Source organism: Aphanomyces astaci, assembly GCF_000520075.1.
Source record: "Aphanomyces astaci strain APO3 unplaced genomic scaffold supercont1.19, whole genome shotgun sequence".
NCBI classification, from domain to species: domain Eukaryota; phylum Oomycota; class Saprolegniomycetes; order Saprolegniales; family Verrucalvaceae; genus Aphanomyces; species Aphanomyces astaci.
In genome coordinates this window covers 902256-928784 of record NW_009798282.1, presented here as the reverse complement: position 1 = coordinate 928784, position 26529 = coordinate 902256, and the positions used below count along the sequence as shown (strand labels likewise).

General features: G+C 50.7%; 7 protein-coding genes across 8 annotated transcripts; 1 reads left to right on the top strand and 6 right to left on the bottom strand.

The window, feature by feature from the left end:
* Window positions 1–2461: 2461 nt before the first annotated feature.
* On the bottom strand, window positions 2462–3497 carry H257_08685 (hypothetical protein; the record flags this gene model as incomplete). Its single annotated transcript, XM_009834707.1, has 3 exons — window positions 2462–2583; window positions 2837–3039; window positions 3157–3497. 3 exons carry the CDS (start codon window positions 3495–3497, stop codon window positions 2462–2464), a joined length of 666 nt encoding a protein of 221 aa, XP_009833009.1.
* A 475-nt stretch (window positions 3498–3972) lies between these two features.
* Window positions 3973–5850, bottom strand: H257_08684 (hypothetical protein; the record flags this gene model as incomplete). The annotated part of the gene is made up of 1 exon (XM_009834706.1): window positions 3973–5850. The coding sequence occupies one exon, from the start codon at window positions 5848–5850 to the stop codon at window positions 3973–3975; it is 1878 nt and encodes a 625-aa protein (XP_009833008.1).
* Window positions 5851–6646: 796 nt separating this feature from the next.
* H257_08683 (hypothetical protein) lies at window positions 6647–7316 on the bottom strand (the record flags this gene model as incomplete). Its single annotated transcript, XM_009834705.1, has 2 exons — window positions 6647–6823; window positions 6864–7316. 2 exons carry the CDS (start codon window positions 7314–7316, stop codon window positions 6647–6649), a joined length of 630 nt encoding a protein of 209 aa, XP_009833007.1.
* Window positions 7317–7363: 47 nt separating this feature from the next.
* H257_08682 (hypothetical protein) lies at window positions 7364–9628 on the bottom strand (the record flags this gene model as incomplete). The annotated part of the gene is made up of 10 exons (XM_009834704.1): window positions 7364–7550; window positions 7607–7719; window positions 8145–8246; window positions 8294–8596; window positions 8700–8868; window positions 8929–9024; window positions 9084–9109; window positions 9138–9203; window positions 9265–9497; window positions 9547–9628. The coding sequence occupies 10 exons, from the start codon at window positions 9626–9628 to the stop codon at window positions 7364–7366; spliced, it is 1377 nt and encodes a 458-aa protein (XP_009833006.1).
* Window positions 9629–10913: 1285 nt separating this feature from the next.
* Window positions 10914–14505, bottom strand: H257_08681 (dihydroxy-acid dehydratase). The gene is made up of 8 exons (XM_009834703.1): window positions 14061–14505; window positions 13731–13997; window positions 12938–13199; window positions 12433–12605; window positions 11812–12076; window positions 11635–11752; window positions 11429–11515; window positions 10914–11377 (listed from the first exon to the last, which is right to left on the bottom strand). The coding sequence occupies exons 1-8, from the start codon at window positions 14381–14383 to the stop codon at window positions 11133–11135; spliced, it is 1740 nt and encodes a 579-aa protein (XP_009833005.1). The 5' UTR covers window positions 14384–14505; the 3' UTR covers window positions 10914–11132.
* A 1058-nt stretch (window positions 14506–15563) lies between these two features.
* H257_08680 lies at window positions 15564–23086 on the bottom strand. Of its 2 annotated transcripts, none has more exons than XM_009834702.1 (10): window positions 21236–23086; window positions 20536–20742; window positions 19175–19351; window positions 18946–19020; window positions 18619–18718; window positions 18318–18544; window positions 17550–17639; window positions 17149–17205; window positions 16707–17091; window positions 15564–16099 (listed from the first exon to the last, which is right to left on the bottom strand). In XM_009834702.1, exons 1-10 carry the CDS (start codon window positions 22922–22924, stop codon window positions 15642–15644), a joined length of 3465 nt encoding a protein of 1154 aa, XP_009833004.1. In that variant the 5' UTR covers window positions 22925–23086; the 3' UTR covers window positions 15564–15641. The 2 variants fall into 2 exon arrangements, with proteins under 2 accessions (XP_009833004.1, XP_009833003.1); XM_009834701.1 differs by lacking the exon at window positions 20536–20742 and adding an exon at window positions 19915–20121.
* Window positions 23087–23536: 450 nt separating this feature from the next.
* Window positions 23537–24953, top strand: H257_08679 (hypothetical protein). Its single transcript, XM_009834700.1, has 8 exons — window positions 23537–23748; window positions 23790–23870; window positions 23922–24016; window positions 24065–24262; window positions 24313–24421; window positions 24474–24572; window positions 24625–24693; window positions 24742–24953. Exons 1-8 carry the CDS (start codon window positions 23590–23592, stop codon window positions 24850–24852), a joined length of 921 nt encoding a protein of 306 aa, XP_009833002.1. The 5' UTR covers window positions 23537–23589; the 3' UTR covers window positions 24853–24953.
* Window positions 24954–26529: the final 1576 nt, after the last annotated feature.

The following is a 26529-nucleotide window of genomic DNA, read 5'->3' as shown; positions in this document are numbered from 1 at the left end:
CGTCACGAACTGCTCTTATGTCAGTCGGGGATGTTTGCGGGCGCCCAGAAGGCGTGGTCAGTCATCGAAAAGGAGGCCTATCCTATTGCGCGTGCGTGCGAGAAGCTCAATTACATGCTTATGCGACCCACGGGGTTCAATATGTACTGTGACCACAAGAACCTCATCCATGTCTTTGCCCCGGGCGAAGAATGGAAGGCGCACACACGCGGCAAACTCATGCGATGGGCTGCCATTATTGGCGGCTATTGTTATGAAATCATACACATCGACGGCATCCACAATTATGAGCCGTTGGGGTCAGCCGACACCAAGTCTGGCGACCAAACGGGTCAAAATACGTCAGGGACATGGCTGGTCAAAGAAAGTCAAAACACGCAAAGTTCCCCCACCGGCACAACCGAAACTTCGGCCGCTGGACAAGGACTTTGTGTGGCCATGTGTGGTGGACATCCGTCACGCACAAGACCAGCATGGCGAAACCAAACCAAAGCAAGGTACCGTGGTGGACGGACTGTGGCAAGTGGACGAGCGGCTTTGGATACCGAGTGCGGCGAATGACCTGATCCAACGGATCATGGTCGTTGCCCACTGCGGCAGCGGCGGGCACCGTGGACATGCAGCGCTGGTGGCAACTATCCGCCTGTTCTATGTCGACCACTTGGCCGACAGGGCCAGTGAATTCCTCCGTGGCTGCTTGTTGTGCCCTCATGTAAAAGGGGGAAGGGTGGTCCATCGACCGTATGCTCCGAGATGGCACGCGAAAGAACGCAACAAAGGAATCCACTTCGACTACCTCTACATGAGCGAAGCGTTCAGCGGCGCTAAGTATGTGCTGGTACTCAAAGACGACCTTACCCACTACTGCGAACTCATTGCATGCGATGGACCCACGAGCCAAGTATGTGTGGATGCCCTGGTGGACTGGACGAAGCGGTTCGGAATGCCATGAGTCTGGGTCAGCGACCAAGGAACCCATTTCAAAAACGTGGCCATGAAGGCGCTAGCCCACAAGTTCAAGGTCCATCATGACATAACCTTGGCCTCCTGCCCCTGGCGCAATGGAACGGTGGAGCGAATGAACCGCGACATCCTTCAAGTGATGCGGGTCATGCTGCGAGAGTACCAACTAGCCGAACAGGAATGGGACTACCTATTGCCAGTGGTCCAAGCCAACCTCAACCAAACACCGGCAGCATCACTGGCGAGCAAGTCGCCGATGGAGCTGTTCACGGCTTTGAACCCGGAGACTCCCTGGATGTCGTCGTGGTGGGCATGAACAAAGAACTCTGAGAGAGCGACTGGACGGTCAAGGGCATTCCCAAAAACTTGGACAAGCTGGGTGCTAGCCTGCAAGACATGCACAAAGAAGTCCTAGACAAGAATGCGATGCGCGCGGCGAAATAGACGAAAGCGACTGAGAAGTACGAACAATGCAATGTCAGCGAAGGCGACTATGTGCTCTGGTCCCGCGTCGACGAACGCTATCACCCCAAGCTGCTCGTAACCTGGACGGGCCCCTACCGAGTCAAGGAAGTGGGCGAATTCTCCGTCGTTTTGGAGCACTTGGTGACCCACGAACTGCGGGAAGCACACGCATCAAGAGTCAAGCTCTACGCTGAAGACAGCTTTGAAGTGACCGAAGAAATCCTCGAACACGTTTCTGAGCAAGGGGTCATGCTGAAGGTCAAGTCCATCACGGGACACAAGTTTGTCCCGGATGTGAAAGACTTCATGCTGGAAGTGCTTTGGGAAGGTTTTGAAGATACCGAGTCCTCATGGTAACCGCTGCAGAAGCTCATGCATGAATGCCCAGCCGTGGTGAAGAACTACGTTGAAGGCGTGAAGACAGCGAGCGAAGGCGATGCATTGCGCAAGGCGATGAAGCGAGCGAAAGCGAAGAATTAGCGAGGCCCAAGTGTGTCCTGCGGGACATGGCTTGGGGGGTGTGTTGTGGTGGGCGACTAAATCCAAGTCCCGCCATGACACAGGTGGTCCTCAACCGAGGCCACCGGGTGCCAACCCTTGGCGAACCAACACGAAAAGGCGTAGTATTACTAGTAGTACTAGGACGTAGAAAACAGAACACCTGTCCCAGCCAACTGTCAGAATCTCACTCTTGGTTCTGCAACGTCGTGCTAACATCAAGTCAATCAAGTGTGTGGTTTGCAGGGAGTCGGCACTCCCCTATTTGGTTGTTTGTGTTGGCACTGGCATGGGAAACAACACACACCGTCACGGCCTTGGCACTTCTCCAAATCCAGCGGGCCCGCTCAATCAGGTGTCTGGCCTAACCTTCCGCCACCTTGGGGCACTCGGTGTTGAAACACTTGAAACACGCCCTTCTTTGTTGGGTGAAGTTGGAGACGGGTACGCGGTCAACGTTCACAACGGCAACAACTTTCGGTTTGTTCTGCTCAGAACGGTCAGTCCTCTCAGTCCGCTCTGTCCGCTCAGAACGCTAAGCGTCAGTGTCATTCTTCTTGTGCGTAACCGGCCGCTGGATGTTATCGCCAGGTGGTCTCGGCGCGCCGGCAGTCAACATCAGCGGCTCAAACTCGCTGTATCGACGCATGTACTCGGCTAGCCAACGTTTGAACTGAGGAGCTATGCTCGTTCAACTTCAGCAGCTCACTGACATGTGTATGAACTCCGGTGGGTGAGATTGCGGCCTTGGCGCGAGATAGTCCACGGTAAGTTTCGGCTCGGACTCAGCAAATCCTTCCATGGAGAGACGCACCAGTATGGCTTCAAATGCATTGACCAACTACGAGATACGAGACTCCGGTGACTGAATGGAGACTCCATCTTCAACTTGGCCATAGCATTTGAGCACCGCCCGGACGTTGTGCGTTCGCCAACACAATCTCCCGAGTATAGGCCTCGTACTGATCCATGAAATTTTGCATCTGCACTTTCGTGCTTCCGCTATACTCGGGGGCCTTCGGGACTTCTTGAAATCCGTATACCACTTGAATTATATCAGCCCTGACAGCCACAGGGACAGGAGGACGCGTGACACCGCTCACTTTCTCGGCGCTGCATCACATCAAATTGGCACTCATGCTTGACGGAGAATTCAGCGGACATATGCAGCCACGCTCATGAGCATCTGCTGTGGCCTTCTGTGCGGTTAGCTGCTGAAAAATATGCTACTGTTGACGTCGTTGATCTTCCAACTCGGTCACCAGTTGTTGGTTCATGGCCATCTGGTGCTGCTTCTGGTTCTGCTGCTGTTGATGCAAGGCCATCAGCTGCTCATACGCGAACTGTTTCTTGGCGTCGACAGCTTGCTGGACATCGTTCAAACGAGACGACTGATACTGGACTTGCTGACCCAACTGGTGCACGGAGGACATTTCAGGAGGGTGCGTCGCATATTGCACCAGCTGGCCAGTCGGTGGCGAGCGTATGGGGATCGCTGAGGAGTAAGTAACCTCTTGCGACCGGGTACGATGGAGCACCATTCCAGTCGTGGCTCTTGGGGAATCGGACATGGCTGGGGTATGGGTCTGGGTATGCGTTGGATCAATTCGACAAGAGGGATCCAACACGCGGGTATATGCACTCAACCGTGAGGGCACGGAAGCTTCAGCTAAAGAATCCTTTGTTATCGCTCGGTACACAAATCGAAACCAAAACAATGGGTAAATTCGATAAGTGTGCGGCAACCAGCGACTCGATTAACCTACCTCTAAAAATATATACATGTGCAACGTGATACCTCTATGTACTCCTGGCCAATAGTAATTCTGACCAGTTGACGCCAAGGAGCGGGCTATTTACTGTCTCCTTTTCGTCCACGTAATTCATGGAAATACATCAGTGTACATTTGGTACGGAAGTCTGTCTTAATCAAATTCAACGATTCAACAACTAAAGGTGATGGTTGCATTACGGTAGCTCCACGTACGCATTGGAGCGGTAGGCTTACTACTACAGCACATAGAAAATACTACATCTTGTTTATAGTTAATACTGCGCTTTGATCGTCGTGGGGGTCAGGGTTACCATGATGGGCGCAGGGGGGACAGTGGTAGGGACAGGGGTCGCCTTGGTGGTTGTAGGGGTAGCCGTGGTAGTGGTAGGGGTGAGAGTGGTAGACGGGGGAGTGTAGTCGGCGTTGAACGGGCGTTCGGCACGGGTGACGCCCTTAGAGTCGACGCGGATGGTGGGAGTGGTAAAGTTGACTTTGACCGTCCACTGCTTGGTGGCGCCAGACACGGTGGACACGTCAATGCTGAACTGGTCACGGAACGTCTTGACTTCGTGGCCGTTGTTGAACCACTGGACCGAGTACCGCTCGTTGGGGATGGGATTGGGGCGGAGTTGGCCCAGTGGGATGAGCTTGAGCGCGACGTCCTTACCAGTCACAACGACATCTTCGATAAAGGAAATGCGCGTGAGGAATTTCAGCCACATGTTTTCCTGGCATGGCGTGCAAAACTGGGGCGACGTCATGTTACGCATGAGGCACTTTTCGTTGTCGGGGCGGTACAAGAGGCGATTGTTGATGTCCCACGTGGGGTAGAACCCGATGTGGTCGTTGTCGTCGAGCTTGAACTCGTCTTCGCCGGCGTATTCATAGATCAATGCGCTGCACAGCTGTTTGATGATCGGGCTGTCGAACGACCCGCCCGCGGTGATGTTGAGCACGTGGTCGCCGGCTGGGAACCCCGCGTCCGAGCTGCGCCACGAGTAAAACGAGCGGTCCTTGATGCCCTTGGTGGTCCACGGCAGCGGCTCGCCGTTCAACGTGATCGACAGCGCATCGTTCGTGTCGGCACCGGAAACGGACAGCACGATCTTCCATCGCTTGAACGCGCCATTGGACGTAAACTTGATCTGGTACGAGCCCTTCTGGAGATCGTACCAGATGTGCTTTTGGAACCGCTGGACGGCCTTCTCCTCGCGAATCACGTCCGGGTTGGTCAACCAATGTTTCCAAGGTGCCTCGTTGATCGACTTGGCCGTGTTGGCGCCGATATACATCGTTCCCCCGTCGTACTCTTCGCCGACTTTACCAAAGCTGTGGCCCATCTCGTGGCGCAACACCAACGTGCCAGACGTGGCTGAGCTCGTCCCGATGACGAATTCCCCCCCGAGGCCCCCGTAGTACGCATCGTTCCCGATCAACGACGGAAAGTCGCACGCGAACTCCCCCACGGTTTTGCACACCTCGCGGGCGTATTGCGGCTTGTTGGGGTACACGCCGCGCAGCTCGGTGCCGCGGCGGTAGAGTTGAAAGGCAGTGTTACGAGGTTTGCCGCCCACGCCAATGCCCGACTCCACCGACGGCACGTGCACCGCCCATACGTTAAAGAGAGGGAGGTACTGGGTGAACGTGTCTCCGGTGAACAAGTCGTCGGTCAGGCGTTGGATGTCCTTGAAGAACAACGCCTCTTCCGACGCCTGGTACCCGTCGCCCATAAACACAATGTCAATGCGGTTCTTGGGGGGGCCCGAGTCGACGATCTTCTTGATCACGGTGGTCTCGCCAATGGACTCGAGAGAGCGCAATGCGTTGTGGCGCAGTGCGCCGGACGGGCACCGCTTGGCCAGCTGGCCCAGCACGGCGTCAACGCTGCCTCCGATGATTTCCACGAACTCTTGGGTGCCTTCCTCCGAGTTCCGGAGCAGGTCCAAGTCGTTGAGGTGGCTTTTTCGCTTCGTTGTGAGCTCGATGAACGAGTCCGGGTGCTCCACGCTACGGTGGAGCTGGGCCACGTGGACGGAATCGATGAGTTCGCATTCGAAGGTGTTGGTGTCCACGAGAATTTTGGCCGAGTACGTGTCGAAGGCGGCAACGACGGTCGCGCCAACCAGCAAGAGGGAGCGAAAGATCTTCATATGTCTCGAAGCTCGATGGTTTTAAAATGACAAGGGTGCCGGCAGTGGTAGGTCAAGAATCCGAGGGTATCATGTATCCGGGCGAAAGAGGCCATATTTTGGTCATCCATCCGGGAGAGTAAACTTATAGCGGGCTATGTACCTCCATCTGATGGATGAGACAGGCAAGAAGTACGTAATGATTATACTACGTACGTAGTAGTACTACCGGTTAATTGAGTTTGGATTACGACATTCCTCCGCGAGGGCCGATACTAGAACCACATGTTATGGAACCGCTTCGCCAATTGTAACGCGCCATAAGGTATACGGTTAATTGAGTTTGGATAATCTTTTAAGACATTCCTCCTAACGTTAACTGTAAATCTATGTGCCAATTTACTGAAATATCTTCGCAACGCACGAGTATCCGGTTCAGTATTTTGCTCACCAGCAAATATTTCAGTACCTGGTATTGTGGATTCGGTACAAAATTTCCAGACCTCGGAATCGAGTCACAAATCGAATCCATTTTTGAGTGGATTTAATTGGCACTTAAGTAAGTATATTCAACCAATCAGAACTCCAGCGTGACCACACGAATATTGCAAGTTTATGTCGAATTCACAGTCTCACTACGTGACCGCCATTGATAGGCCAATTTTTCTTGAGTTTCATCTTTTAATATTTCAGTTGTTTTTTCGAATTTTGCAATGAAATGGTCGTGACCCAAAGTCATTTATCCGGATGCGCCGAAAAGTGGAAGTCCACAGTATGTATGCCGCAGTCGATAAATTATGACTTGTGGTGATGATTCTTACGGCTTAAGCCAGTTGCAGCCGATGGCGCATTCGCCTGTGGTCGATGCTGCCACCGAAACTTGCCACGGCAGGACTGCCGCATCCAGTTTAAGCGCAAACGTCACGGGGGTGGGTAAATCCACCAGGCCAGCCAATCCCTTGGAGTCATGAGAGATCCTGGCCTCAGAGAGGCGCTTCCCACACCAGATAACCTCGGAGGCGTTAAACTCACACTTCCGAGGGTTTCAGTCCAAACTTCACGCACTTTGCAAGAAGCCATTCTAGCAGGTCCAGGAGCTCAGTCTCGTCGATACACTTCCGAGGGCGTCGTCCAGCCAAGCTTCGATACCATGTCTGTATCGCTCGCCGTACACCTCCTGGGAAGTTGCATGTGCAGGACGCCACTGCATCAGACTGACCCATGAGGACCCGGTTAGACACCACCATTGCGTCAACACCCATGATGGCGTATGCTTCTTTCGAGTTGGGGTGCAAAGCCAATTGCCAGAATCCCTTGAACCAGTCCACCGCGAAGAAACAACTCTTCCCGACGAGGCGTGCCATGACGACCTCCAGGACCAGCATGGACCAATGCATTGGCTCGATCCGAGAGTTGGGGCCACGGGTGTCAACAGTCATTCGGAAGGTTCCATCCTTTTCGGAACGATCCGAGGGGGAGACGACCATCTTGATCGATGCGTCGTCCTGGCGAGGCCAGCATCCACAATTTCAGTCTAGTGACTGCGCAGGTAGTCCGTCAGCAGGGGTAAATATCGTCGAGCCTCACACGTTGTCGGGGTGGCGTCCACTATGAACCGGACCTTCAATGGCTCCAAGGCAATCGGCGGGTCCTTCTGGAACTCAAGACGGAAGACGTCTTCAAAGTCCGTGAGCAACCGTCCGAGGCGGATTACTCCTGTCCTAGACAATACTTTGTTGCGGGCTTCATCGACTTTCCGAGTGAGGGCCTCCTGGACAGCCTCCGAGGGTCGCCTTCGACTTCGGGGCTATCACCATCCTTGAAGTCGTCCGGGTCTTCTGCCTCGGAGAGCATCGGGGCATTTCGAGCCTTCAGCGCTCTGAAGGTCGACTAGGCAGTGGTCCACGACAGAGATGCCGCCCATATCATACACCTCTTGAGCCAGGGCCACTGTTCTCAACAACGCTGCCGTTGAATAGCCCAAGGCATTCACGGCCGAATGGAGACTCCTGGCTCAACTGGATCCACCCAGGCACTCATTGATCTCCCGTCAGAAGCCGTAGCTCAGGGAGGATCAAGTGCTTGGAGAGGCACAGCGGGACCTTCGCGAATCCCTCGACTTCCGATTGCCAATCGATCGTCGAAGCCTTCTCCATGAGTCTGAGGAAGACTACATTCGGGGGTTACTCCCGGAGTCGACCAGCGCAGCGACCAGGTCATTGGTATGTACGCCAGGAATCTCAGCCCAACAGCTGTCGTCCGAGAGTTCATGAAGGGGCCGTCGAAGTGTCTTGAATATCTTCGGCTTGACTGACTTCCTGTTGGCCCACTTGGCCTACTTCTTCTTCCCGAATCGCCTCCTTTTCAGTCTCCGAGGCTGAGACACAGACATCCAGGAGATTCGGTCCAGTAAATGCCTAACATACAGGGATCTCCGAGGGGCGTCGAACGTGTTCGCATGCACCCTCAGAACATCTTTCTTCAGCGATCTGGCCCGCTTCGGGGCTTGGTCCATCTGACGAGGCTTGTCTTCCCCGGCCGCCTTCACTAGGCCCACAGATTTAGCGGCCCATGTGAATTCCAGCTGAGCCACCAACTTGGTCTTGACGTACACCATAAACTGGAGCACAGAATTGCGAAGATGCTTCTGGTCCAAGTTGAGGTGGATCTGGACCACTGCTTTCAGAGATGCTGGGTGGATGCCTTCCATGAGGGCCTTGACAGCGTTCTTGGGGTGCTTCGAGTGGAACGACATCATGTTGTTCTTCTCCAGGAGAGCCCAATGTAGACCCACTTGTCATAGCATCGGTTAGCATCCAGTTCTTTGTCGTTCATGACAACGGATGTCTTGATCTTGGCTTCCAAGTCACCGAAGTCAGGGCTTGGTCGTCCAGGGCGTACTGAAAGTACGCCATCCATTCCGCGTTCGTGACGATATCTGGATCCTTTCCGAGGTGCATCATGGCCGCAGAACGCTTGGCCTTCACGTCGATGCACGTGCCAATCGGACATACTCCGACCTCCGAGGGCCAACGCCGCCTGAGCACACTCGTAACCGTATTCGTAGTACTGTTTGGCAAAGGCCTTCCGTTGGTCTACCGAATACCCGGTGTCTGGGGAGCCTTGGGAGCAGCAGCATATCCACTCAGCAACGGAGTAATTCGGTAGTCCGAGGCCACGTCCCGAGGGAACACCCTTGGAACGGCCACACTTGAAACGGCCACCCTCGGATGGAGTACCCTCGAAGTGTTTACCCTTGGACGGAATACGCTTCGAGGGACTACCCTGGGTATGGTTAGTGCCGACACCTGTCGGGCCTTGCCTTGGTGGACCCCAGGAACTGTCGCGCTTGGTTGAGTTGACAGACGGACGGCCTTCCGAGAAATGATATTGTCCTGCCTGGAGAGACTGCGTCCATGCAATGCGCTCGCGTACCACAGCGGCTTCGCGCTCCTGGGAAGCTCGCAAAAACGCTTGCTCTTCTCTGGCCACCCTAGTAGCCTTGAGCTCTTCTTGCACAGACTCCGCCTTGACCGTAACCCGGGTCAACTCAGCCGCCTGGCCTACAATTTGCTCATCCCGTCGTGCACGTTCCTCAGCTGCAAACACCGCTGCAAGCACCACGTCATCTCCGAGGGTTGCTGATAGTAGTTGTGGACCGCCTGGGACTGCACCATCACAGAAAATGAGCCAATTCTTTGGCTTGGAGCTTGGTACGGTGCGAACTTCGCCTTCCCGGTCGGTAGGACGCTCCGTCCCGGAGCGTGTGATCAGAGATCCGATCGCTGGAACCATCCATCGATCACGAGTTCGTCAGCCGCGATAAACGACAATTTTTTTTATTGATGTGTGTCGGCCGCTGTCTATGTCCGATACCACTGCCGAAGGTCGCGTCCTTAGCGAGGGTCTGCCTTGCTTGATGGTCACGTCTCAAATGAGAAACTGATGTATTACTGTAATAGGAATGCCAAGCATCCTTATGAAGGTCATAGTAGAAGGTGGTATAAATTAAGAACAGCTGTTTTGGCGCCCAAGGGTTGCGTCCGAGGGTTGAGTCCGAGAGTTGTACTCGTCCTGCCAACTTGACCTACTAGGATATAGTTACCGTTGGACAAACCCTGAAAAACGTTCAACAAATCTGAATACCGTTCAGCTAAGACTGAAAACCGTTCAAACTAATAAACTCTAGTTAGATGAGGCATATGTTTTATACTCTGACCACCTCAACTCCTACTAGGGGTTAAGCGTATCTCCGTGGTTAGCGATTAGCTAACCACTGGTGATGCGCTTAAAACCCTGGGGATTTATACTTCGAAGTATGTGCACGCGGGGGTAGGACGAAGTCCCGGGGTTACAGGGTTACGGGAAGAAAATTTGCTTGACGGTTTTCAGTTTTGCTGAACGGTATCCAGATTTCTTGAACGTTTTCCCATAGTTTCCGTTACCGTTGACAGTTAACAATTCTGTCTCAAGCCAAGCATGCAAACAAACAGATGGTGCTTCGCCAGATGGTGATGCGTACCCAACAATATCATTTCACCTTGGCCGCTTGAGCACTGATACAGTATTCAGGCACAAGCACGATCCAGCGTTCAGGAACAGCTTGTCATCTCCGCCAAGAGCGCATCTCCCGTGGCACCCTTGAGGATTTCTCGTCAAAGGCTCGAATGCACGTAGCACTGTAGAGAGGGGTCAATGTCGGCGATTGCGCAAGCCATGACCAGGTATGATACAGTAACTTTGAACTTGAGGGCTTGGATCTGGTCGAGCGTTGCCACCAGTCAGCATGCCACAAAGGGGTCTGCGTATCCGCAAGAAAAGACGTGGAGTTTGTGAACAAGTGCACCCGCCCTACCACCGCTTGGAGGTGTTGAATCCAGTCGTAGCTCGATTCCCCATGGTTTACATACACAGTCGTTATGCGCTTGCCACTGGCGGACAAGGTCGACAATGTCTTGGACTTGCGAATTCCCCAACTGGGCGTCGGCGACGAATCCATGTCATGGGGAAGATCGCAGTCAGCCTGTCCCGCGTTGTATGCAGGCGGCGCTACGTACTGCCATCGTGTTTGCCTTCCTTGTGAAAACAGACCTGTGGGTTTTCTTAGGTTTCTATCTGCTAGAAATTCGTCGTAGAATAGCCTTGTGTAGATGTGGTACAGTGCTGTACATATATTAGAGTTAGTACTACTACTACGACTTGACCATACTTGGAATGCACTGGTAACGAATCGTGAAAGGCTCGAACCCCCCCCTCGGCAAAAAAACCAACTCTTTAACAAGCCGAGGGGCTGGGTACTTACTCTACTCGTCCGTAACGCACCCCAGCGACGCCGATGACACCAACTTGGCGTATTTGAACAGCGCCCCTCGGGTGTACTTGAGCGGGGGCTCCGTCCATGACGTGGCGCGCTGCTGGAGTTCGTTGGTTGACACGTCCACGTCGATTCGGTTGGTCACAGCGTTGATTGTGATGACATCTCCGTTTCGAATGTGCGCGATGGGGCCGCCCACTTGGGCTTCGGGGGTGATGTGGCCAATCAGAAACCCTACCGCCAGTGATCACGTCATACTCGAGACAGCAACGTGGCATGACATACCCCGCGACCCCCCCGAGAAACGCCCGTCCGTGAGCATTGCCACGTCGTTGGCCAACCCAGCGCCCGAAATCGCCGACGTGCACGTCACTATGACATGTACACACACACTCCACCATCAGCCATCCCAACGCATCATATATATATATATAATTCAAGTTTCGCAACACGAGCTATATATATATATATATATCCAACACACAACGTACGCATTTCAGGCATGCCGGGTCCCCCCTTGGGGCCTTCGTATCGAATGACAATCACGCTGCCCTTGGCGATTTCCCCCTTCTCCAACGCCGTGAGCATGTCTTCTTCGCAATCATACACCTATCACCACCATTCAACCCTTTTTAGTTGGCATTGTAGTTGGTTTTGGTTGCTAGTACCAGCGCTGGGCCTTGAAAGTGCTCGCCTTCCTTGCCTGTGATCTTAGCCACCGCCCCGTCCGGCGCCAGGTTGCCCCGCAGCACCCGGATGTGCCCCGTCGGCTTGAGCGGCGACTCCACCGGGCGGACGATCCGGCCCTCGTCCGTCAACCCAGGGAGGTGCTCGACGTTCTCGGCTAGTGTCTTGCCCGTTACGGTGAGGCAGTCGCCATTCAACAAGCCCTTTTCGAGCAAGTACTTGATCACGGCTGGCACGCCCCCAGCCCTACCACAACCGTCATAGATATTGTGTTGTGCTGATTCAACCAGTAATAATTTACTGGAGCGACATGGAGAATGAAGCATCGACACAACCAAATCAATGTACACAAGAATATCATTGGCAGAAGGATATATTTAGCCAATCAGATTGTCGGAAACCATTAGTGTGATACCCAGATGGCACCTTTTTACATACAAATATTCAGTACAAAGAATCGATCGATTTGGTGCTTTTTCAGCTCAAAAGTCAACCAAATTTTGGGTAAAAGGTCAATCACGACGGCACTTTGCCCTGGGGGGGAAATGAATCATGTGTCCTGCCTCGTCCCACGAATATATAATATATATATATACACGTACTGGTGCAGATCTTCCATCACGTATTTGCCACTGGGTCGGAGATTGGCCAAGTAGGGCGTCCGAGCTGCCACGTGATTAAAGTCGTCCAGCGTCAACGGAACCCCCGCCGCCCGCGCCACCGCAATGAAATGCAGCACCGCGTTCGTGGATCCCCCAAGTGCCATGGTCACGGCCTGCACCAAAGTATCGTAAATATGCAAAACTGGACCGAATGTATCGACACACAACCAACTCGAAAAATTGAGCCAATCCGATTGCAGGAAGCCACCGGCTCAAAACCAATAAACAGCTAATTAGTGTGAGATTTTTTCAATTAGTGTGTTGGATGGGTAGTAGTATGTGGCCATGTTGTACATACACCATGCAGGTCAAACAATCGATCGATCGATCGATGGATTATTACTTTTTGGCAAATCCACATCCAAAGTAGTCCAAATTTTGGCTGAAACCAAGACAATATGCGAAATAAAATGCGACAGCTCGTAAATATGTATATATAACGTACAATCGCATTTTCAAACGTGGCGCGGGTCAGAATGTCCTTGGGCTTGATGTCATGCTCCATGAGGTACCGAATGGCGTGGCCCGCGGCGCGGCACTCGTCCTTCTTGTCCTGCGATTCGGCGGGGGAACTTGACGAGTATGGGAGACTCAACCCGAGCACTTCGATCGCCGTCGCCATCGTGTTGGCCGTGTACATGCCGCCGCACGCGCCAGGACCAGGACATGACTTGCGCAGCACGTCCTTGCGGTCTTCGTCCGTGAATCTAATATGAAGACAGAACAGCCATGCTTGAGAATTACAATGGAATCGTTCGTCATCACAATGAAGAGATGGATTGTATATTGATATATATATATATACATTTCCAACACTTGGAAATGTATATAGTCGATATATTCGAAATGGGAGTGGGTGGGGTGCTCAATCGAATAAGCAGAATAACCCAATACATCGGCAGATATACAATCGATATATCGACCAATCAAAACGTAGAACACGAAATTGTAGCCAATCAAATGATCCACTCTTCGACCAAGGGAACATCGAATTAGTGTGTGATTTAAATTAGTGTGACATTGGACCATGTTGACATAAAAAAGTCAGTACAAGGAATGGATCGATCGATTTGGCAAAGAATCCGCACAAAAGTCTAAAGTTTGGGCAAAAGGACAATTTAAAAGAATATTTAACATAATTTATAGACTTTATTTTTATTCAGAATTTATATATATATATATATATATATATATATATGCCTGCACTCGGGTGGATGAAGGAAAAGAAAGAGACGTACCGCTTGGACAAGTACTCGCCGTAGCTTTCAAATGCGGACACGACGTCAAGCCGCTCGCCGTTGCGGCATCCCGCGCGGATGGTGCCGCCGTACACGATCAACGACGGACGGTTGTGCCGCGCCATGGCAATGAGACACCCAGGCATGTTCTTGTCGCAGCCGGGAACGAGGATGTTGGCGTCGTACCATTGCGCGCCCATGACGGTTTCAATGGAATCGGCGATGAGGTCGCGGGAAGGCAAGCTGTACGACATGCCGTCCGTGCCCCTGAAAGCGTCCGTCACGTCAAATCATGGAGAGAACAAGTCAAAGGAACAAGTCTTTACGTACTGGGCAATGCCGTCGCTGACGCCGATTGTGTTGAAGCGGTAGCCGACAAGCCCAGCGTCCTGCACACCCGTCTTGATCTCTTGAGCAAGGTCGAGAAGGTGCATGTTGCACGGGTTGCCTTCCCACCACACGCTGGCAATACCGACCTGCGGCTTTGTGATGTCTTCTTCCTTGAGTCCCGTGGCATACAACATAGCTTGGGCTGCACCATGGGACTTGTTTTCCGTTAAGATGGTGCTGTACTTGTTGAGCTTCTTGGCGTCAGTGCTAAGTGTGCGCCGCTGGACAGCACAGGACACAGCTAGAGATCGTCGAAGCAGCATGATGCGGAAGTGAGCTTGATGGACACGGAAGGATCAACGAGAATGGAATAATCTTGTGGAGCGATGGCAAGGGTGCGGCGACGCGGAGGTATGTCGCAATGGTGAAGTGTTTGCGCAACGACTCTGAAAACCCCATGGTATTTAACCGGATATCCGCGGATCTTCCGGATACAAGCCCTTGCAATTATCTAAAATAAGTACATGTGACGCTTTGACGTCTCCCGCATTACTCCGAGGAGGCTCAGGCTACGCATTCATTCACTATCTAATCGCTGGTTCTGCGATAGCACACTCTTAGCTGGCGCCTCAACAAGCATCGTTAAGGCACTGAACGACTACTGTACTGTACTCTACATGTCGCTTGACCTTGGCTTTCACATGGGTGAGGGGTACCACGGTACGTATTCAAGGGAATTAAAGTTCTGGTTGAAGGGGCATGCCAGGAGAAGTTCCAAGGAACTTCAACATGCTCGCCAATCTCAGCACAATAATGCGTGAACGTGGTGGTCACTTGGAAGCTCGTCCGTAGTGGGCCTAATATATGTGACACTGGTGCAATGGGTCTGATATATGTGACACTGTTGCAGTGCGGGGGGAGGGGAGGATACACACAATCTTGCACTCTTTACTACGTAACGTTAGGCTAAATCTGACCACCTTTGATGAACGGGCACTACATACAATAGTACAGTCCACACCCATCCGACTTGTACTTTTCACGTCATGCTGGCTGGCATTGCTCTTCACCCCTTCGCCGTTGTTCTAAACCCCGTGAATCCTCAGTTGCATCAAGTCGTGCCTCGTCATATAGACAGTAGCGTGACCCTCCTTGGAATATCACTACCAGTACAGTACTACCAACATAGTCCAAACAGCATCCTGGTACATTCAACATATGAACGTCCTCAGCAGACACCGTGTGGTCGAGCGAGACGTAGGGACAGCGCCCCCAAGGCCACCACCACGGCGATCGCGACCAGGTCTTGATGGGTGCTGCAAATATCAGAATGGGGACATTTGAACAAATTTCATCATATATGGAGTCATACTAAGCGTACTTCGGCTTTACAACATCCAAACGATCATATGAATACGCCTTCCAAGTAGTAGTCGTGATCATGTCCTTCCAACTAAGTGTAGTATGTTGGTAAGAAGAGAGTACTATGTAGTACTAGTAGTACTTCGTAGCCCAAACACGGCGTATTTTGATCATGATTAAATAGCCCGAGGTAGGTAGCTATAATATACTAACTACAAACTAGGTGCTTTCAATCGACGATCGGCCAGGGCGTAGTTTGGGTTTGGGGGTGATCGACAGGCGGGGCTGCATCGCCGACAGCGCTGATTGTTTCGGCAGTTGCGATGCCGGTTTGGGAGGGGTCTCGGGGGGGGACTTGAGGGTTTCTTTCTTGACATTGCGCTGGGCAGCGCCGAGTTCGCACGCGTTCACTTGCTGGGCGAAGCGGAGGGAGCAGAGACTCTCGTCCACCGAGTTGTCGGTCGGGCTCAAGTTGACCATCATGAGCGTCTTGCCGTCCCCAGACAGCGCCGGCTGCAGCACGTACGTGAGCTTGCTGTTGCGGTAAGGAACATGCGACTGCTTCTTGGCAATCGCGCCAAATACATCGGCCAGCGCACTCAGACTTTTGTTAATTGCTTGGGCTTCTTTGAGGCGGTCGCCGGTCGCCCCCGACCGAGAAATGCGCTCGCTGCCCGCTACACATTATATATACACAAGTCACAACTTGGGGTTTAGCCTACTGTTAAGATAGATATAATATATGGACAAATATATATATATACATATGCCTAAAATAATATACTAGGACTCGCATATAAAATCGAATGCAATCGCATTCCTTTTCATCACCCCGACTGTCTCGTCGACCACAGATTCAGAATGTATGTGTTTTCCACCCACACTCTCTCGAAATACATCGCAATATAATAAAGAATATATGCTGTCATATATATATATCTTGGCTCGAAAACACCAACAAGGACGTTTTGCCCACACTCTTGAAATACATATACACAAACGTTGTCATCGCATATATTGTGAATTCGCTCTAAACTTCCAAAAGTATTCGCATGGTTTGTCTAATCAACAATATAGAATCACGCTGGAGTTCTCATTGGTTGAGTATACTTTGTCTAAGAGCCAATCAAAAATCCACGCATTACTGGATTAGCCAATAGTGTCGATTCATCGTGATTCGATTCGGCGGCGAGATATTCAATTCGACGGGGTCTGGAAATTTGTGCCGAATATACCACAATATATATATATACATTTTTTCGAGCCCACGGACGTCAGTCATACCTAGATCGACCAAACTCAAACTGCCGAGTAGGTCCACATCCGCTGCGTCGTCGTCGTCGGTCCGTCGGCCGTGCAAATGCAGCGTGAAGATGCTGTGGCTGCGGGAACTCTCGGCGTTCATGTCCGTCTTCTCCACCGACCGGTTGCACGCAGCGGTCTCCATGATGAGCTCCACCTGATCGACGCCTTCCGAGAGGGAGATGGGGAACCGGCGCAGGTTTTCGACGTAGTTTTTGCCCTGTTTATCCGTGCGGATGCTGTACTTGACGGACGGATCTGACGGCGACAGCAGGTCCCGAATGGTCTCGTTATAGATCTCCATAAACGTCACTTCCAACGAGTACGACCACCCTTGTTCGCCCAACGTCGAGCAGCATCCCATGATCTACGATAATATATATATATATTATATATATCTAATAGGTCTCGAAGAGGGGCGTACCAACGACATGGCCCGAGGAATGATCCCGCGCATTTCTGGCCGACGACCGCCTTGCATCTAGAAATCCCCCACACAATCAATCACAATTAGACCATGAAATATTATGAATTTGCTACAAATTCCCCGATTTTGCTAAATCGATCCCAAACCTCGCCGCGAAATTTCATTGGCTTTCCCAATTCCGCAGAAAGCACGAAGTAAAACTGAGAAAATGTAGCCAATCAGCGACAAGCATTTTCAGAATGACCAATGGGAGCGATTCGTGATCGATTTGGTCGGCGTGGTTCGATTGAACAGGGTATGGAAATTTGTACCAAATCAATAATATAGCCACATTATAGATCGCTTAGGAATATATAACGTAAAAGATAAATATATATTTTAACATTCAACAAACATACCGTGAACGTTTTGCCCGACCCAGTTTGACCGTACGCGAAAATGCACACGTGGTAGCCGTCGATGGCGCTTTGAATAAAGTCCGAGACTTCCTACAAAGAAACATCAGCATATGAAGCATCCAAAATTGTCCTTCCCTAATATATATATATATATATATATTACATTGAAAATATGCTCTTGTCCATTCGTTCGGTTGGCCAAACAACTTGTCGAATGTAAATCGATGTTTGCCGTTGGAAATCGTCGAGTGGTCGTCGTCGACGCTCCAGCAGCTGGCTTTTAATTTAGTCAATTCACCATCGGACGGCAAAAACGGCCGCAGGCGAACATGCACGCGCACATTCCCTCGAAGTTCCTGGATCGTGTTGTGCATTTGCCGTCGTTGGATGTTACCTGCAAACAAGTAGTACGGGTCAGCCATACTACTAGTAATACTAGATTGCCCACTACTAGTATTAGGTACATACCGTCGTGGACTTGTCGCTCCAGTTCGGCCACGTATTCCATCTGCGTGGCCAATTGCGTCCGCACTTCGAGGAAATCCGCCGACAATTTCTCTAATTCTCCCTACAAATAAAGAAATAAAAATAAATAAAAATATACCCCACCACCACACACACATACATCCGTACGCGAAAATGCACACGTGGTAGCCGTCGATGGCGCTTTGAATAAAGTCCGAGACTTCCTACAAAGAAATATCAGCATATGAAGCATCCAAAATTGTCCTTCCCTAATATATATATATATATATATATATATATTACATTGAAAATATGCTCTTGTCCATTCGTTTGGCCAAACAACTTGTCGAATGTAAATCGATGTTTGCCGTTGGAAATCGTCGAGTGGTCGTCGTCGACGCTCCAGCAGCTGGCTTTTAATTTAGTCAATTCACCATCGGACGGCAAAAACGGCCGCAGGCGAACATGCACGCGCACATTCCCTCGAAGTTCCTGGATCGTGTTGTGCATTTGCCGTCGTTGGATGTTACCTGCAAACAAGTAGTACGGGTCAGCCATACTACTAGTAATACTAGATTGCCCACTACTAGTATTAGGTACATACCGTCGTGGACTTGTCGCTCCAGTTCGGCCACGTATTCCATCTGCGTGGCCAATTGCGTCCGCACTTCGAGGAAATCCGCCGACAATTTCTCTAATTCTCCCTACAAATAAAGAAATAAAAATAAATAAAAATATACCCCACCACCACACACACATACATAGAAAGCACCCCAAAAAACCGACTTCATACTTTGACAACAACTAATATAATATATAAGTCAACGAATAATATTTCAACAACATCGAATATTATATATATATCAATCCAAACCACCCCGACACCCCAACTAATATTTCGACAACTCCAATATTATATATATATATATACCTTGTCTTCGACCACTTCCGCCGGTGGTCGCGTGTGCCTTGTCATCACTCGATTCTCCATTTGTAGCATTTTCACCTACAACCCAACCACATAAAACCTCTTATTTCACCCCCATGTCACCATATTTGGGTTATGTGTGGTCGAGTTGCCAGAACTCTGTCATGTATTGCATGTATGGAATCACTAAATTAAAAACGAAAAATCCTAAATTAACTGGGATGGAACGCACCTCGTCCACGTACGTCCGCCGCTGGTGCTCGTACTGCGCCTTCATCTGCTCCAGGCGGGCGTCGCACCCCGTTTGCATGGCCATCATCTGCGCGTACATGGCCGTGTTGTCCTGGGTCATCTGGTGCTGCGCCACCTGAAAATGCTCCCGGCGAGACTTTTCTTCTTGCCATGCCGCCTACCATCATAGATAGTATCCCAACACATGAACCATCGGAAATACTTAGTATTTCCAACCAGAAAAATCAAAAAAGATATGCATGAAACAAACATACAAAACACAAGGTACATGGACGCCGAAGTATGTATTATGGATATTATTCTTCTGAACGAAATAATATTAAAAAACGATATATATTATACATATAATATTTCGTCATATTGGGGATTCGGTACAGATTTCCAAACCCCGTCGAATCGAATCGACGTTATTGGCTAATCCGTTTTTTGAGTGGATATTGATTGGCTCTTACAGAAAAGACAAGTATATTCAACCAATCAGAACTCCAGTGTGATTCAATATTAATTAGACAAACCACACGAGTTTAGGAAGTTTGTAGCGAATTCACAATATATAGTGTATGTATGTTATTCATTCCAAATGCACAACACCTAGATCCTTCGTATGTATATATGTATATATCTATCCACAACAGTCCAGCCACTTGTGGCAGTGTATATATATTATATATATATATTTTTTTTCACTGAGAAACCCAACATGATGTCGAACCGACGTACCTCGACGGTGGTGAGGCGGTCGCTCCACACGCGCTTCTCGTCGTCCATGCCCTTACTCTGCACTTCGAGTTCGTGCACTGACACTTGAAGTGCCGTGATCGCTGCCTCCTTGGCCGCAATCACTTCGTGGGCTTTTGCCACTTCGGACGTCAAGTGCACGATCTCCTCGGTGAGCCGGCGGTTCTCTTTGATCATATCTGTGGATTTCTACAGTCACACCAAAATCAAGTCTTTATTCCAAAAGTATGGTGGATTCGATACGAATTTCCAGACCCCGTCGAGAATCTAATATCTCGCCGCCGAATCGAATCACGAATCGACGCTAGTATTGGCTAATATCCATTTTTGAGTCATTTTGATTGGCCCTTACAGAAAGGACAAGTATATTCAACCAATCAAAACTCCTGCGTGATTCAATACTGATTAGACAAACCAGGCGAATTTTAAAAGTGTATAGCAAATTCACAATAAATCTCTATCATTTTTGTGTTCAGGAGTCCTTCGTATGTATATATGTATATATCTATCCACAACAGTCCAGCCACTTGTGGCAGTGTATATATATTATATATATATATATTTTTTCACTGAGAAACCCAACATGATGTCGAACCGACGTACCTCGACGGTGGTGAGGCGGTCGCTCCACACGCGCTTCTCGTCGTCCATGCCCTTACTCTGCACTTCGAGTTCGTGCACTGACACTTGAAGTGCCGTGATCGCTGCCTCCTTGGCCGCAATCACTTCGTGGGCTTTTGCCACTTCGGACGTCAAGTGCACGATCTCCTCGGTGAGCCGGCGGTTCTCTTTGATCATATCTGTGGATTTCTACAGTCACACCAAAATCAAGTCTTTATTCCAAAAGTATGGTGGATTCGATACGAATTTCCAGACCCCGTCGAGAATCTAATATCTCGCCGCCGAATCGAATCACGAATCGACGCTAGTATTGGCTAATATCCATTTTTGAGTCATTTTGATTGGCCCTTACAGAAAGGACAAGTATATTCAACCAATCAAAACTCCTGCGTGATTCAATACTGATTAGACAAACCAGGCGAATTTTAAAAGTGTATAGCAAATTCACAATAAATCTCTATCATTTTTGTGTTCAGGAGACGGAAAAATACAAATAGTCAGTAGGCAAAAAACATGTCAAAGTGTATGTACAATCAAGCATGAAATTGGTGTATGACGCCATTATGACGACAATTAGTGATATATATATATATATATACACATTTCCAAACTTGGATTATTCCATCCTTAGCAGCCACAACAATATGCACAACACATCATCCCAGGATGTAGTTATTTATACCTGCCAAAACGACTTGGCGGACGTATTCTCTTCATCTTGGAGGCGCACACGCTCTTGAAAGTCCTGCAGCTCCTCTTTCAACGCAGCGTGGTCGATCTTGAGCTGCGTAAACTCCAACCCCAAGCTCGTCTTATCTGTTTCAAGGGCTTTTGTCTGCGCCTGCAGCTGCGTGACAGTGGCCCACGCATCGGCGGTGCTGCTGCTCATCGAGTGCGTGTAATACTCCCGCAGCGTCTGTAGCTGGGCTTCTTGGGCGTGTTCTTTCTCGGCTAACAGCGCTTGGTACTTGGCAACCATCTGGGACGTGCTGCGCTCCATGGCATTTCTCACAAACTCTTGCATGTTGCTGTCTAATGTGTTGAGCACGCTCTGGTCTTCTTCTTCGTTGTCCGGCGGCACTTGCTTTGAAGAAGACGGGTGCAAAAGCGAACAAGATGGCGATGGATCGACGGGGCCGCTCGGTTCACCGGCAGACCCCCTCCTGTCCCCACAACGTGCCACGTCATCACTCCCCCTACTGGATACATGGAGCAGCTCCTGCTTGGCCGTAGCGTACGCCCGCGCGGTCGCCGCGTGCTCATCGGTAAGATCCCGCTCGATGCCTTGACATGCCAGAGAAAACGCATCGCGCTGCATCTTGAGTTCCCTCAATCGGTACTTTAGCTTTCGGATGTACTTGTCCATTTGGTCGATGCGACCTTTGGAATCGATCGCCCGAAGCGGCGGCATGGCCAGGACATCGTCGATCTCTGCCTCGGTGGTGAAGTGCACTTTGAAGAGGGCGGCCACAGATACTTGGGACATGCTCTTGCCTCGAAGAAGCGTCGGCGGCGACACGATGGCACTACTGGTGGTGGCCGCTTTTGCCGACTTGGTGGATGACACAGAGTTGGATCGCGACGGCCGCCCCGTGTCGGAAGACGCCGCAGAGCCGCCGAACCCGGACTTGCCGCCGCTGGCGTACGTGGGGCTTGCCGCGGGCGTCGATGACCGTGAAGATCGCGGCGGGGCCTTGGGGTCGCCGGACGATCGGGAGATGGGCGCAGAGGACGGGGACGGTTTAAGTGGCAGCTTGGACGACTTGACCGAGCTGGCTCGCGTGGGTACCATGCTAGATGGAGTCGACAACGTGCGAGAAGACGACGAGGAAGTTGCCGACGTGGCGGTAGACGTGCCTCGTGCGCGTAAGGAGGATTCCCGGGGCACGGGGATCGACGATGGGCGCGTCCGTGGCACTGTTGTCGACGACGACGATCCAAAGGCGTACGAAGGAGCCCTTGGAAGACTCGATACAGGTTTCGACCTAGATGATGACGACGAAGACGATGATGAAACGCGGTTTGGCTTGGTGAGTCGTGACGGCGGCGGCGGCGACGACGCCATGAAGCTGTCCTCGGTGTGGCAAGAGATCTCCGAGTACTGTGATTCGGAGTCGAAGCTCGCGGTATCGTCAAAATCTAGGGTTTTCACGACGGTAGGGCTCGGCGGCAACATGTCTGTCTCCACGTCGACAAGGGACCGCCGACGAAGCATGGTCGAGATGGACACGCGCGACGCGCCATCGAGGAGCGCTTCCCGCATGAGTTTGTCCTCGTTGGTTTCCTGTCCTTCCGCCATGACGAGCGGCGGCACGGAGAATCCTTCTATCTCTTCCTGGAGCTCCGAATCGAGCAGGTCGTCTACGTCCATGAACTAGAAGCGGTGAAGGTGTCGTGGCTTGCCGCTTGACGGAAGCAAGATTGGGTTGCGACTGGAGTGGCAACGATCGAAGTTCGAAGCTGTGTTGCACATGACGTCGAAGTGTAACCGCCCCTTCAGTATACGTTAAGCTAGTTAAATTCATACTGACGGATCGAAGTTGGGCACAATCCGGATACGTGGCCGGATACAGACGACTGCAGATATTTGACACACGACGATTCACAGTCAAAGTGCTAGCTAGCGTTATCGACAGCATATTAAGCTGGCCTCGCCCTGCTTGGGCGCTACGCTGTTACTCCACTGCGTCGGTAATGCCGTAGGCAACGACGCCACCCATCAATCGTTGTGCTTCTCACATGGATTCCCCAGAGTTTCCATACACTGTATTACGTCAGAAACGACAGTACTGTATCCATGTACTTCCTGCGGGAGCAAGAGACTGAAGTGCAGGATAACGCTGCGTACGTAGTGTCGCTGATGACCAATGTTTGAGATGATGGCGCGGTACGTACAGATATCGATTATGGCATGCCAGCCACAGCCTCAAACGTAAAGGTGTCGCTTACGAATCAGACAGTTTTAACGCGTTCACGTTCATTCCAGGAAAGGACGACACGTTTTATATTTTAACGTGTAGTTACGAGACGTCTTGTATGTTCACTACACATCCGAGATCGATGGACGCTATCAAAGTGGCGCCGCTCCTGTGGCTTGGGGCGGCAACAGTCGTCGCCGCCGTGGTCCTCCACAACGTGTTTTCTTACACAAGTGTTCCAAAGCAAGCCAAAGGCTCGCATCCTGCCTTGCTGGAGGTAATGCAGTCCCTACAGCAACTCTTAACAGGTGCAACAAGGGAGCATCGTCGGACCTGGACAAGCACTTTGCGCATGCGTCGGGGTACGTGTCGTCAAAGCCATCGATCTCCAACGAAGAGGTACTACGGATCCCCACCAACCGTGCGGAACTCTCATCGTTGGCGCGGTAGAAACTCGTGCTGTACGCGTTCTTCAAGCAGGCCACGGCGGGCAATTGCGCCGGCGACGAGCCGTCCATGTTGGACTTTGTCGCCAAAGCGAAATGGTATGTCATCGTGATGCTGCCGAAGTGTAGCGATAACGTCATGGGCAGGGACGCATGGCAAGCCTTGGCTGGAATGCCATCGGTTGAAGCCAAGAAGCGATACTTGGAGGTCGTGTCGTCCATGTTTCCAGGGTATGCGTATGACGCGCCATTGCCGCCGCCAAGGGACGACGTGTCGGATACCGAGTCCGATCTCGGCGGAGACATGAGTTTGGCCCCGCTCATGAGCCAAGTGGTGGTGGACAAGTACGTCGTCGTTGCATTCTTACCTTTGAGTGTAGACATGTCTCGATTAGAACGACCAAGGAATGGCAAGTGGAAGAAAACGCGTTCCACTTCGCCAAAACTGGACAAGTCGAAGCTGTGCAAGGCCTTGTGGCCAACGCCACGGACATCAACCAAACGGTGACAATATCAACTACAGCATATGGCATTTCATATGTGTGCATATATATAGGACGACGAAGGCCGGACCATGCTGCATTGGGCAGTCGACAGGAACCAAGTCGATGTCGTAGCCACGCTGCTGGCCCAACATGCCAATGTGAATGCCACGGTACATAGACTCAATACTATATGTGGTTGAACGTACCTGAATTGAGAGGTAGGACATCGACGGGATGACGCCACTGCACTATGCCGTCACTTGCGAGCACGTGGCCCTCGTTGATTTGCTGGTACGATATAAGGATGGGAGGGGAGTCGTGTGACGTGGCACGCTGTAGTTGGAGCATGGGGCGGACCCGGAACAAGTGGATGTGGACGGGGAATCGCCATTTGCTGCCGCTTCTACCGCCTTTCAAGCCCACATCACAGAGTCGTTGAAGAGGTTCTAACTCGTGGAATGACGATTCGATACGATTCCATAGCACACATTACTGTAGCAAGCAGTAAGCTTACTTAACAACAGGATGTTCAAAGTGTCCACTTTTCGCAATTCTAGCGTTTGAACTGTACTGTAACGTTATCCGGTAGTAGTTGTGGACACCACAATCGATAAACGGTTCGATTAGGTACCGTCAGTCGAAATTCGGGCTGCAGCCCAACGCAATGGTTATGGCAGCATACTGTACCAATTATCATCTTGCCATGTACTATATAGTATGTACTATTTGCTTTCGCTTGTTCCCACTTCATGATCTCACCTGCATCGAGCAGGTCCAGCCAGTCCCCCCCTGTCACGCCCCCAAACGATGCTTCACCCCCTGCCGATGAAACCGTCGGTTTCACAGGACTCACCCGTCGATAAGCCAGCGCAACGCCGATTGTGTCGTTGGAATATGCAAGAACCGGTGTTAATATCGGCTCTATGCCCTTAGGGTAACCTGGTATTGCCTAATTAGACATTTATAGGAAAAAATTCCTACTAATGTGAAGACATTTGGGGAGTTTCCCATGGATGTCCGAAATTGCAATTGACGCCATAAGTCAGGAGGCTGAGTGCACTTTCTGGCGAGACTTTAACGCCCGATAAACCCACAACGTTATACGTCAAAACCTTGAGTTATATTACTGTTGACGATTTTGCAAATGTAAATATTCCAATGAAATGATCCCGTGAGACATTTCGGTGCACCCACTGGCAAAAGTTCAGTTACCTGTGCATAAATATCCAGTCAGAATGAGTGACCTCACAAACTTTACACACTCACAACCATTCGTCAAGAAGCCAGCAAGCCAGCCTAGCCATACAGTACTGCTTCGTATTATAGTACTAGTATACAGTAAGAATCCCATCGCTACACCACCCAACTTAATGTGCAGTAGATCTTATAAAGGAGGTATCGCCATTCCCCCACTCGACGATAACATGTGCAGCACTCAAATGACACAGGTAGTGTATGTTCCAAGGAGTGAAGTTGGCTCATGTGAAGTGGTATGCTGATTTGCAAAAACTCGCGGTCACTTGAATATTCCAATAGAGTTATTGGGTCATTTCATTAGAATGTTCCCATTTGCAAAATCACTCTAACACGGTACACATGCTGGAAGATTTTCGAGCACCAGTCAGTGAAATCGGTGGTCCGTTGTGCTCACTGGTGCCCTGGAGTCAAGCCCACAAACCAGACGATGGTAGATTGATATGTTTGCGATATTATATCCTCCCCTCCACCCATTCTCCAAAACTTGGAAATTGCTGTACCTTACTTGTACTATTAATAGTAACAGCATGTATTCACTCCAAGAGTACTTCAAACCTCTAAATACCGTATTCCTGAGCTAGTTCTAGACAGAGAAATGCAGTACCTGTACGGATACGGAAAGTACAGTACTAATAGCACATACTAGTAATACGAGTAGTCTCGAAGGAATAATGGACTAGAACGAATTCACGGATACGGTACACGCTATGAGAAATTTGGATAATTCACCAGCACATGTCTGAGCCCTAAAAATCCTTGGTGTATGTGGCCGCTTACCATGGCATTGCATGTGCATGCCAAGGGCAAGCTAATGGAATGGCAGTACATAGCATGAAAACGCCTTGTTTATTTACATACTGTATACTTCGG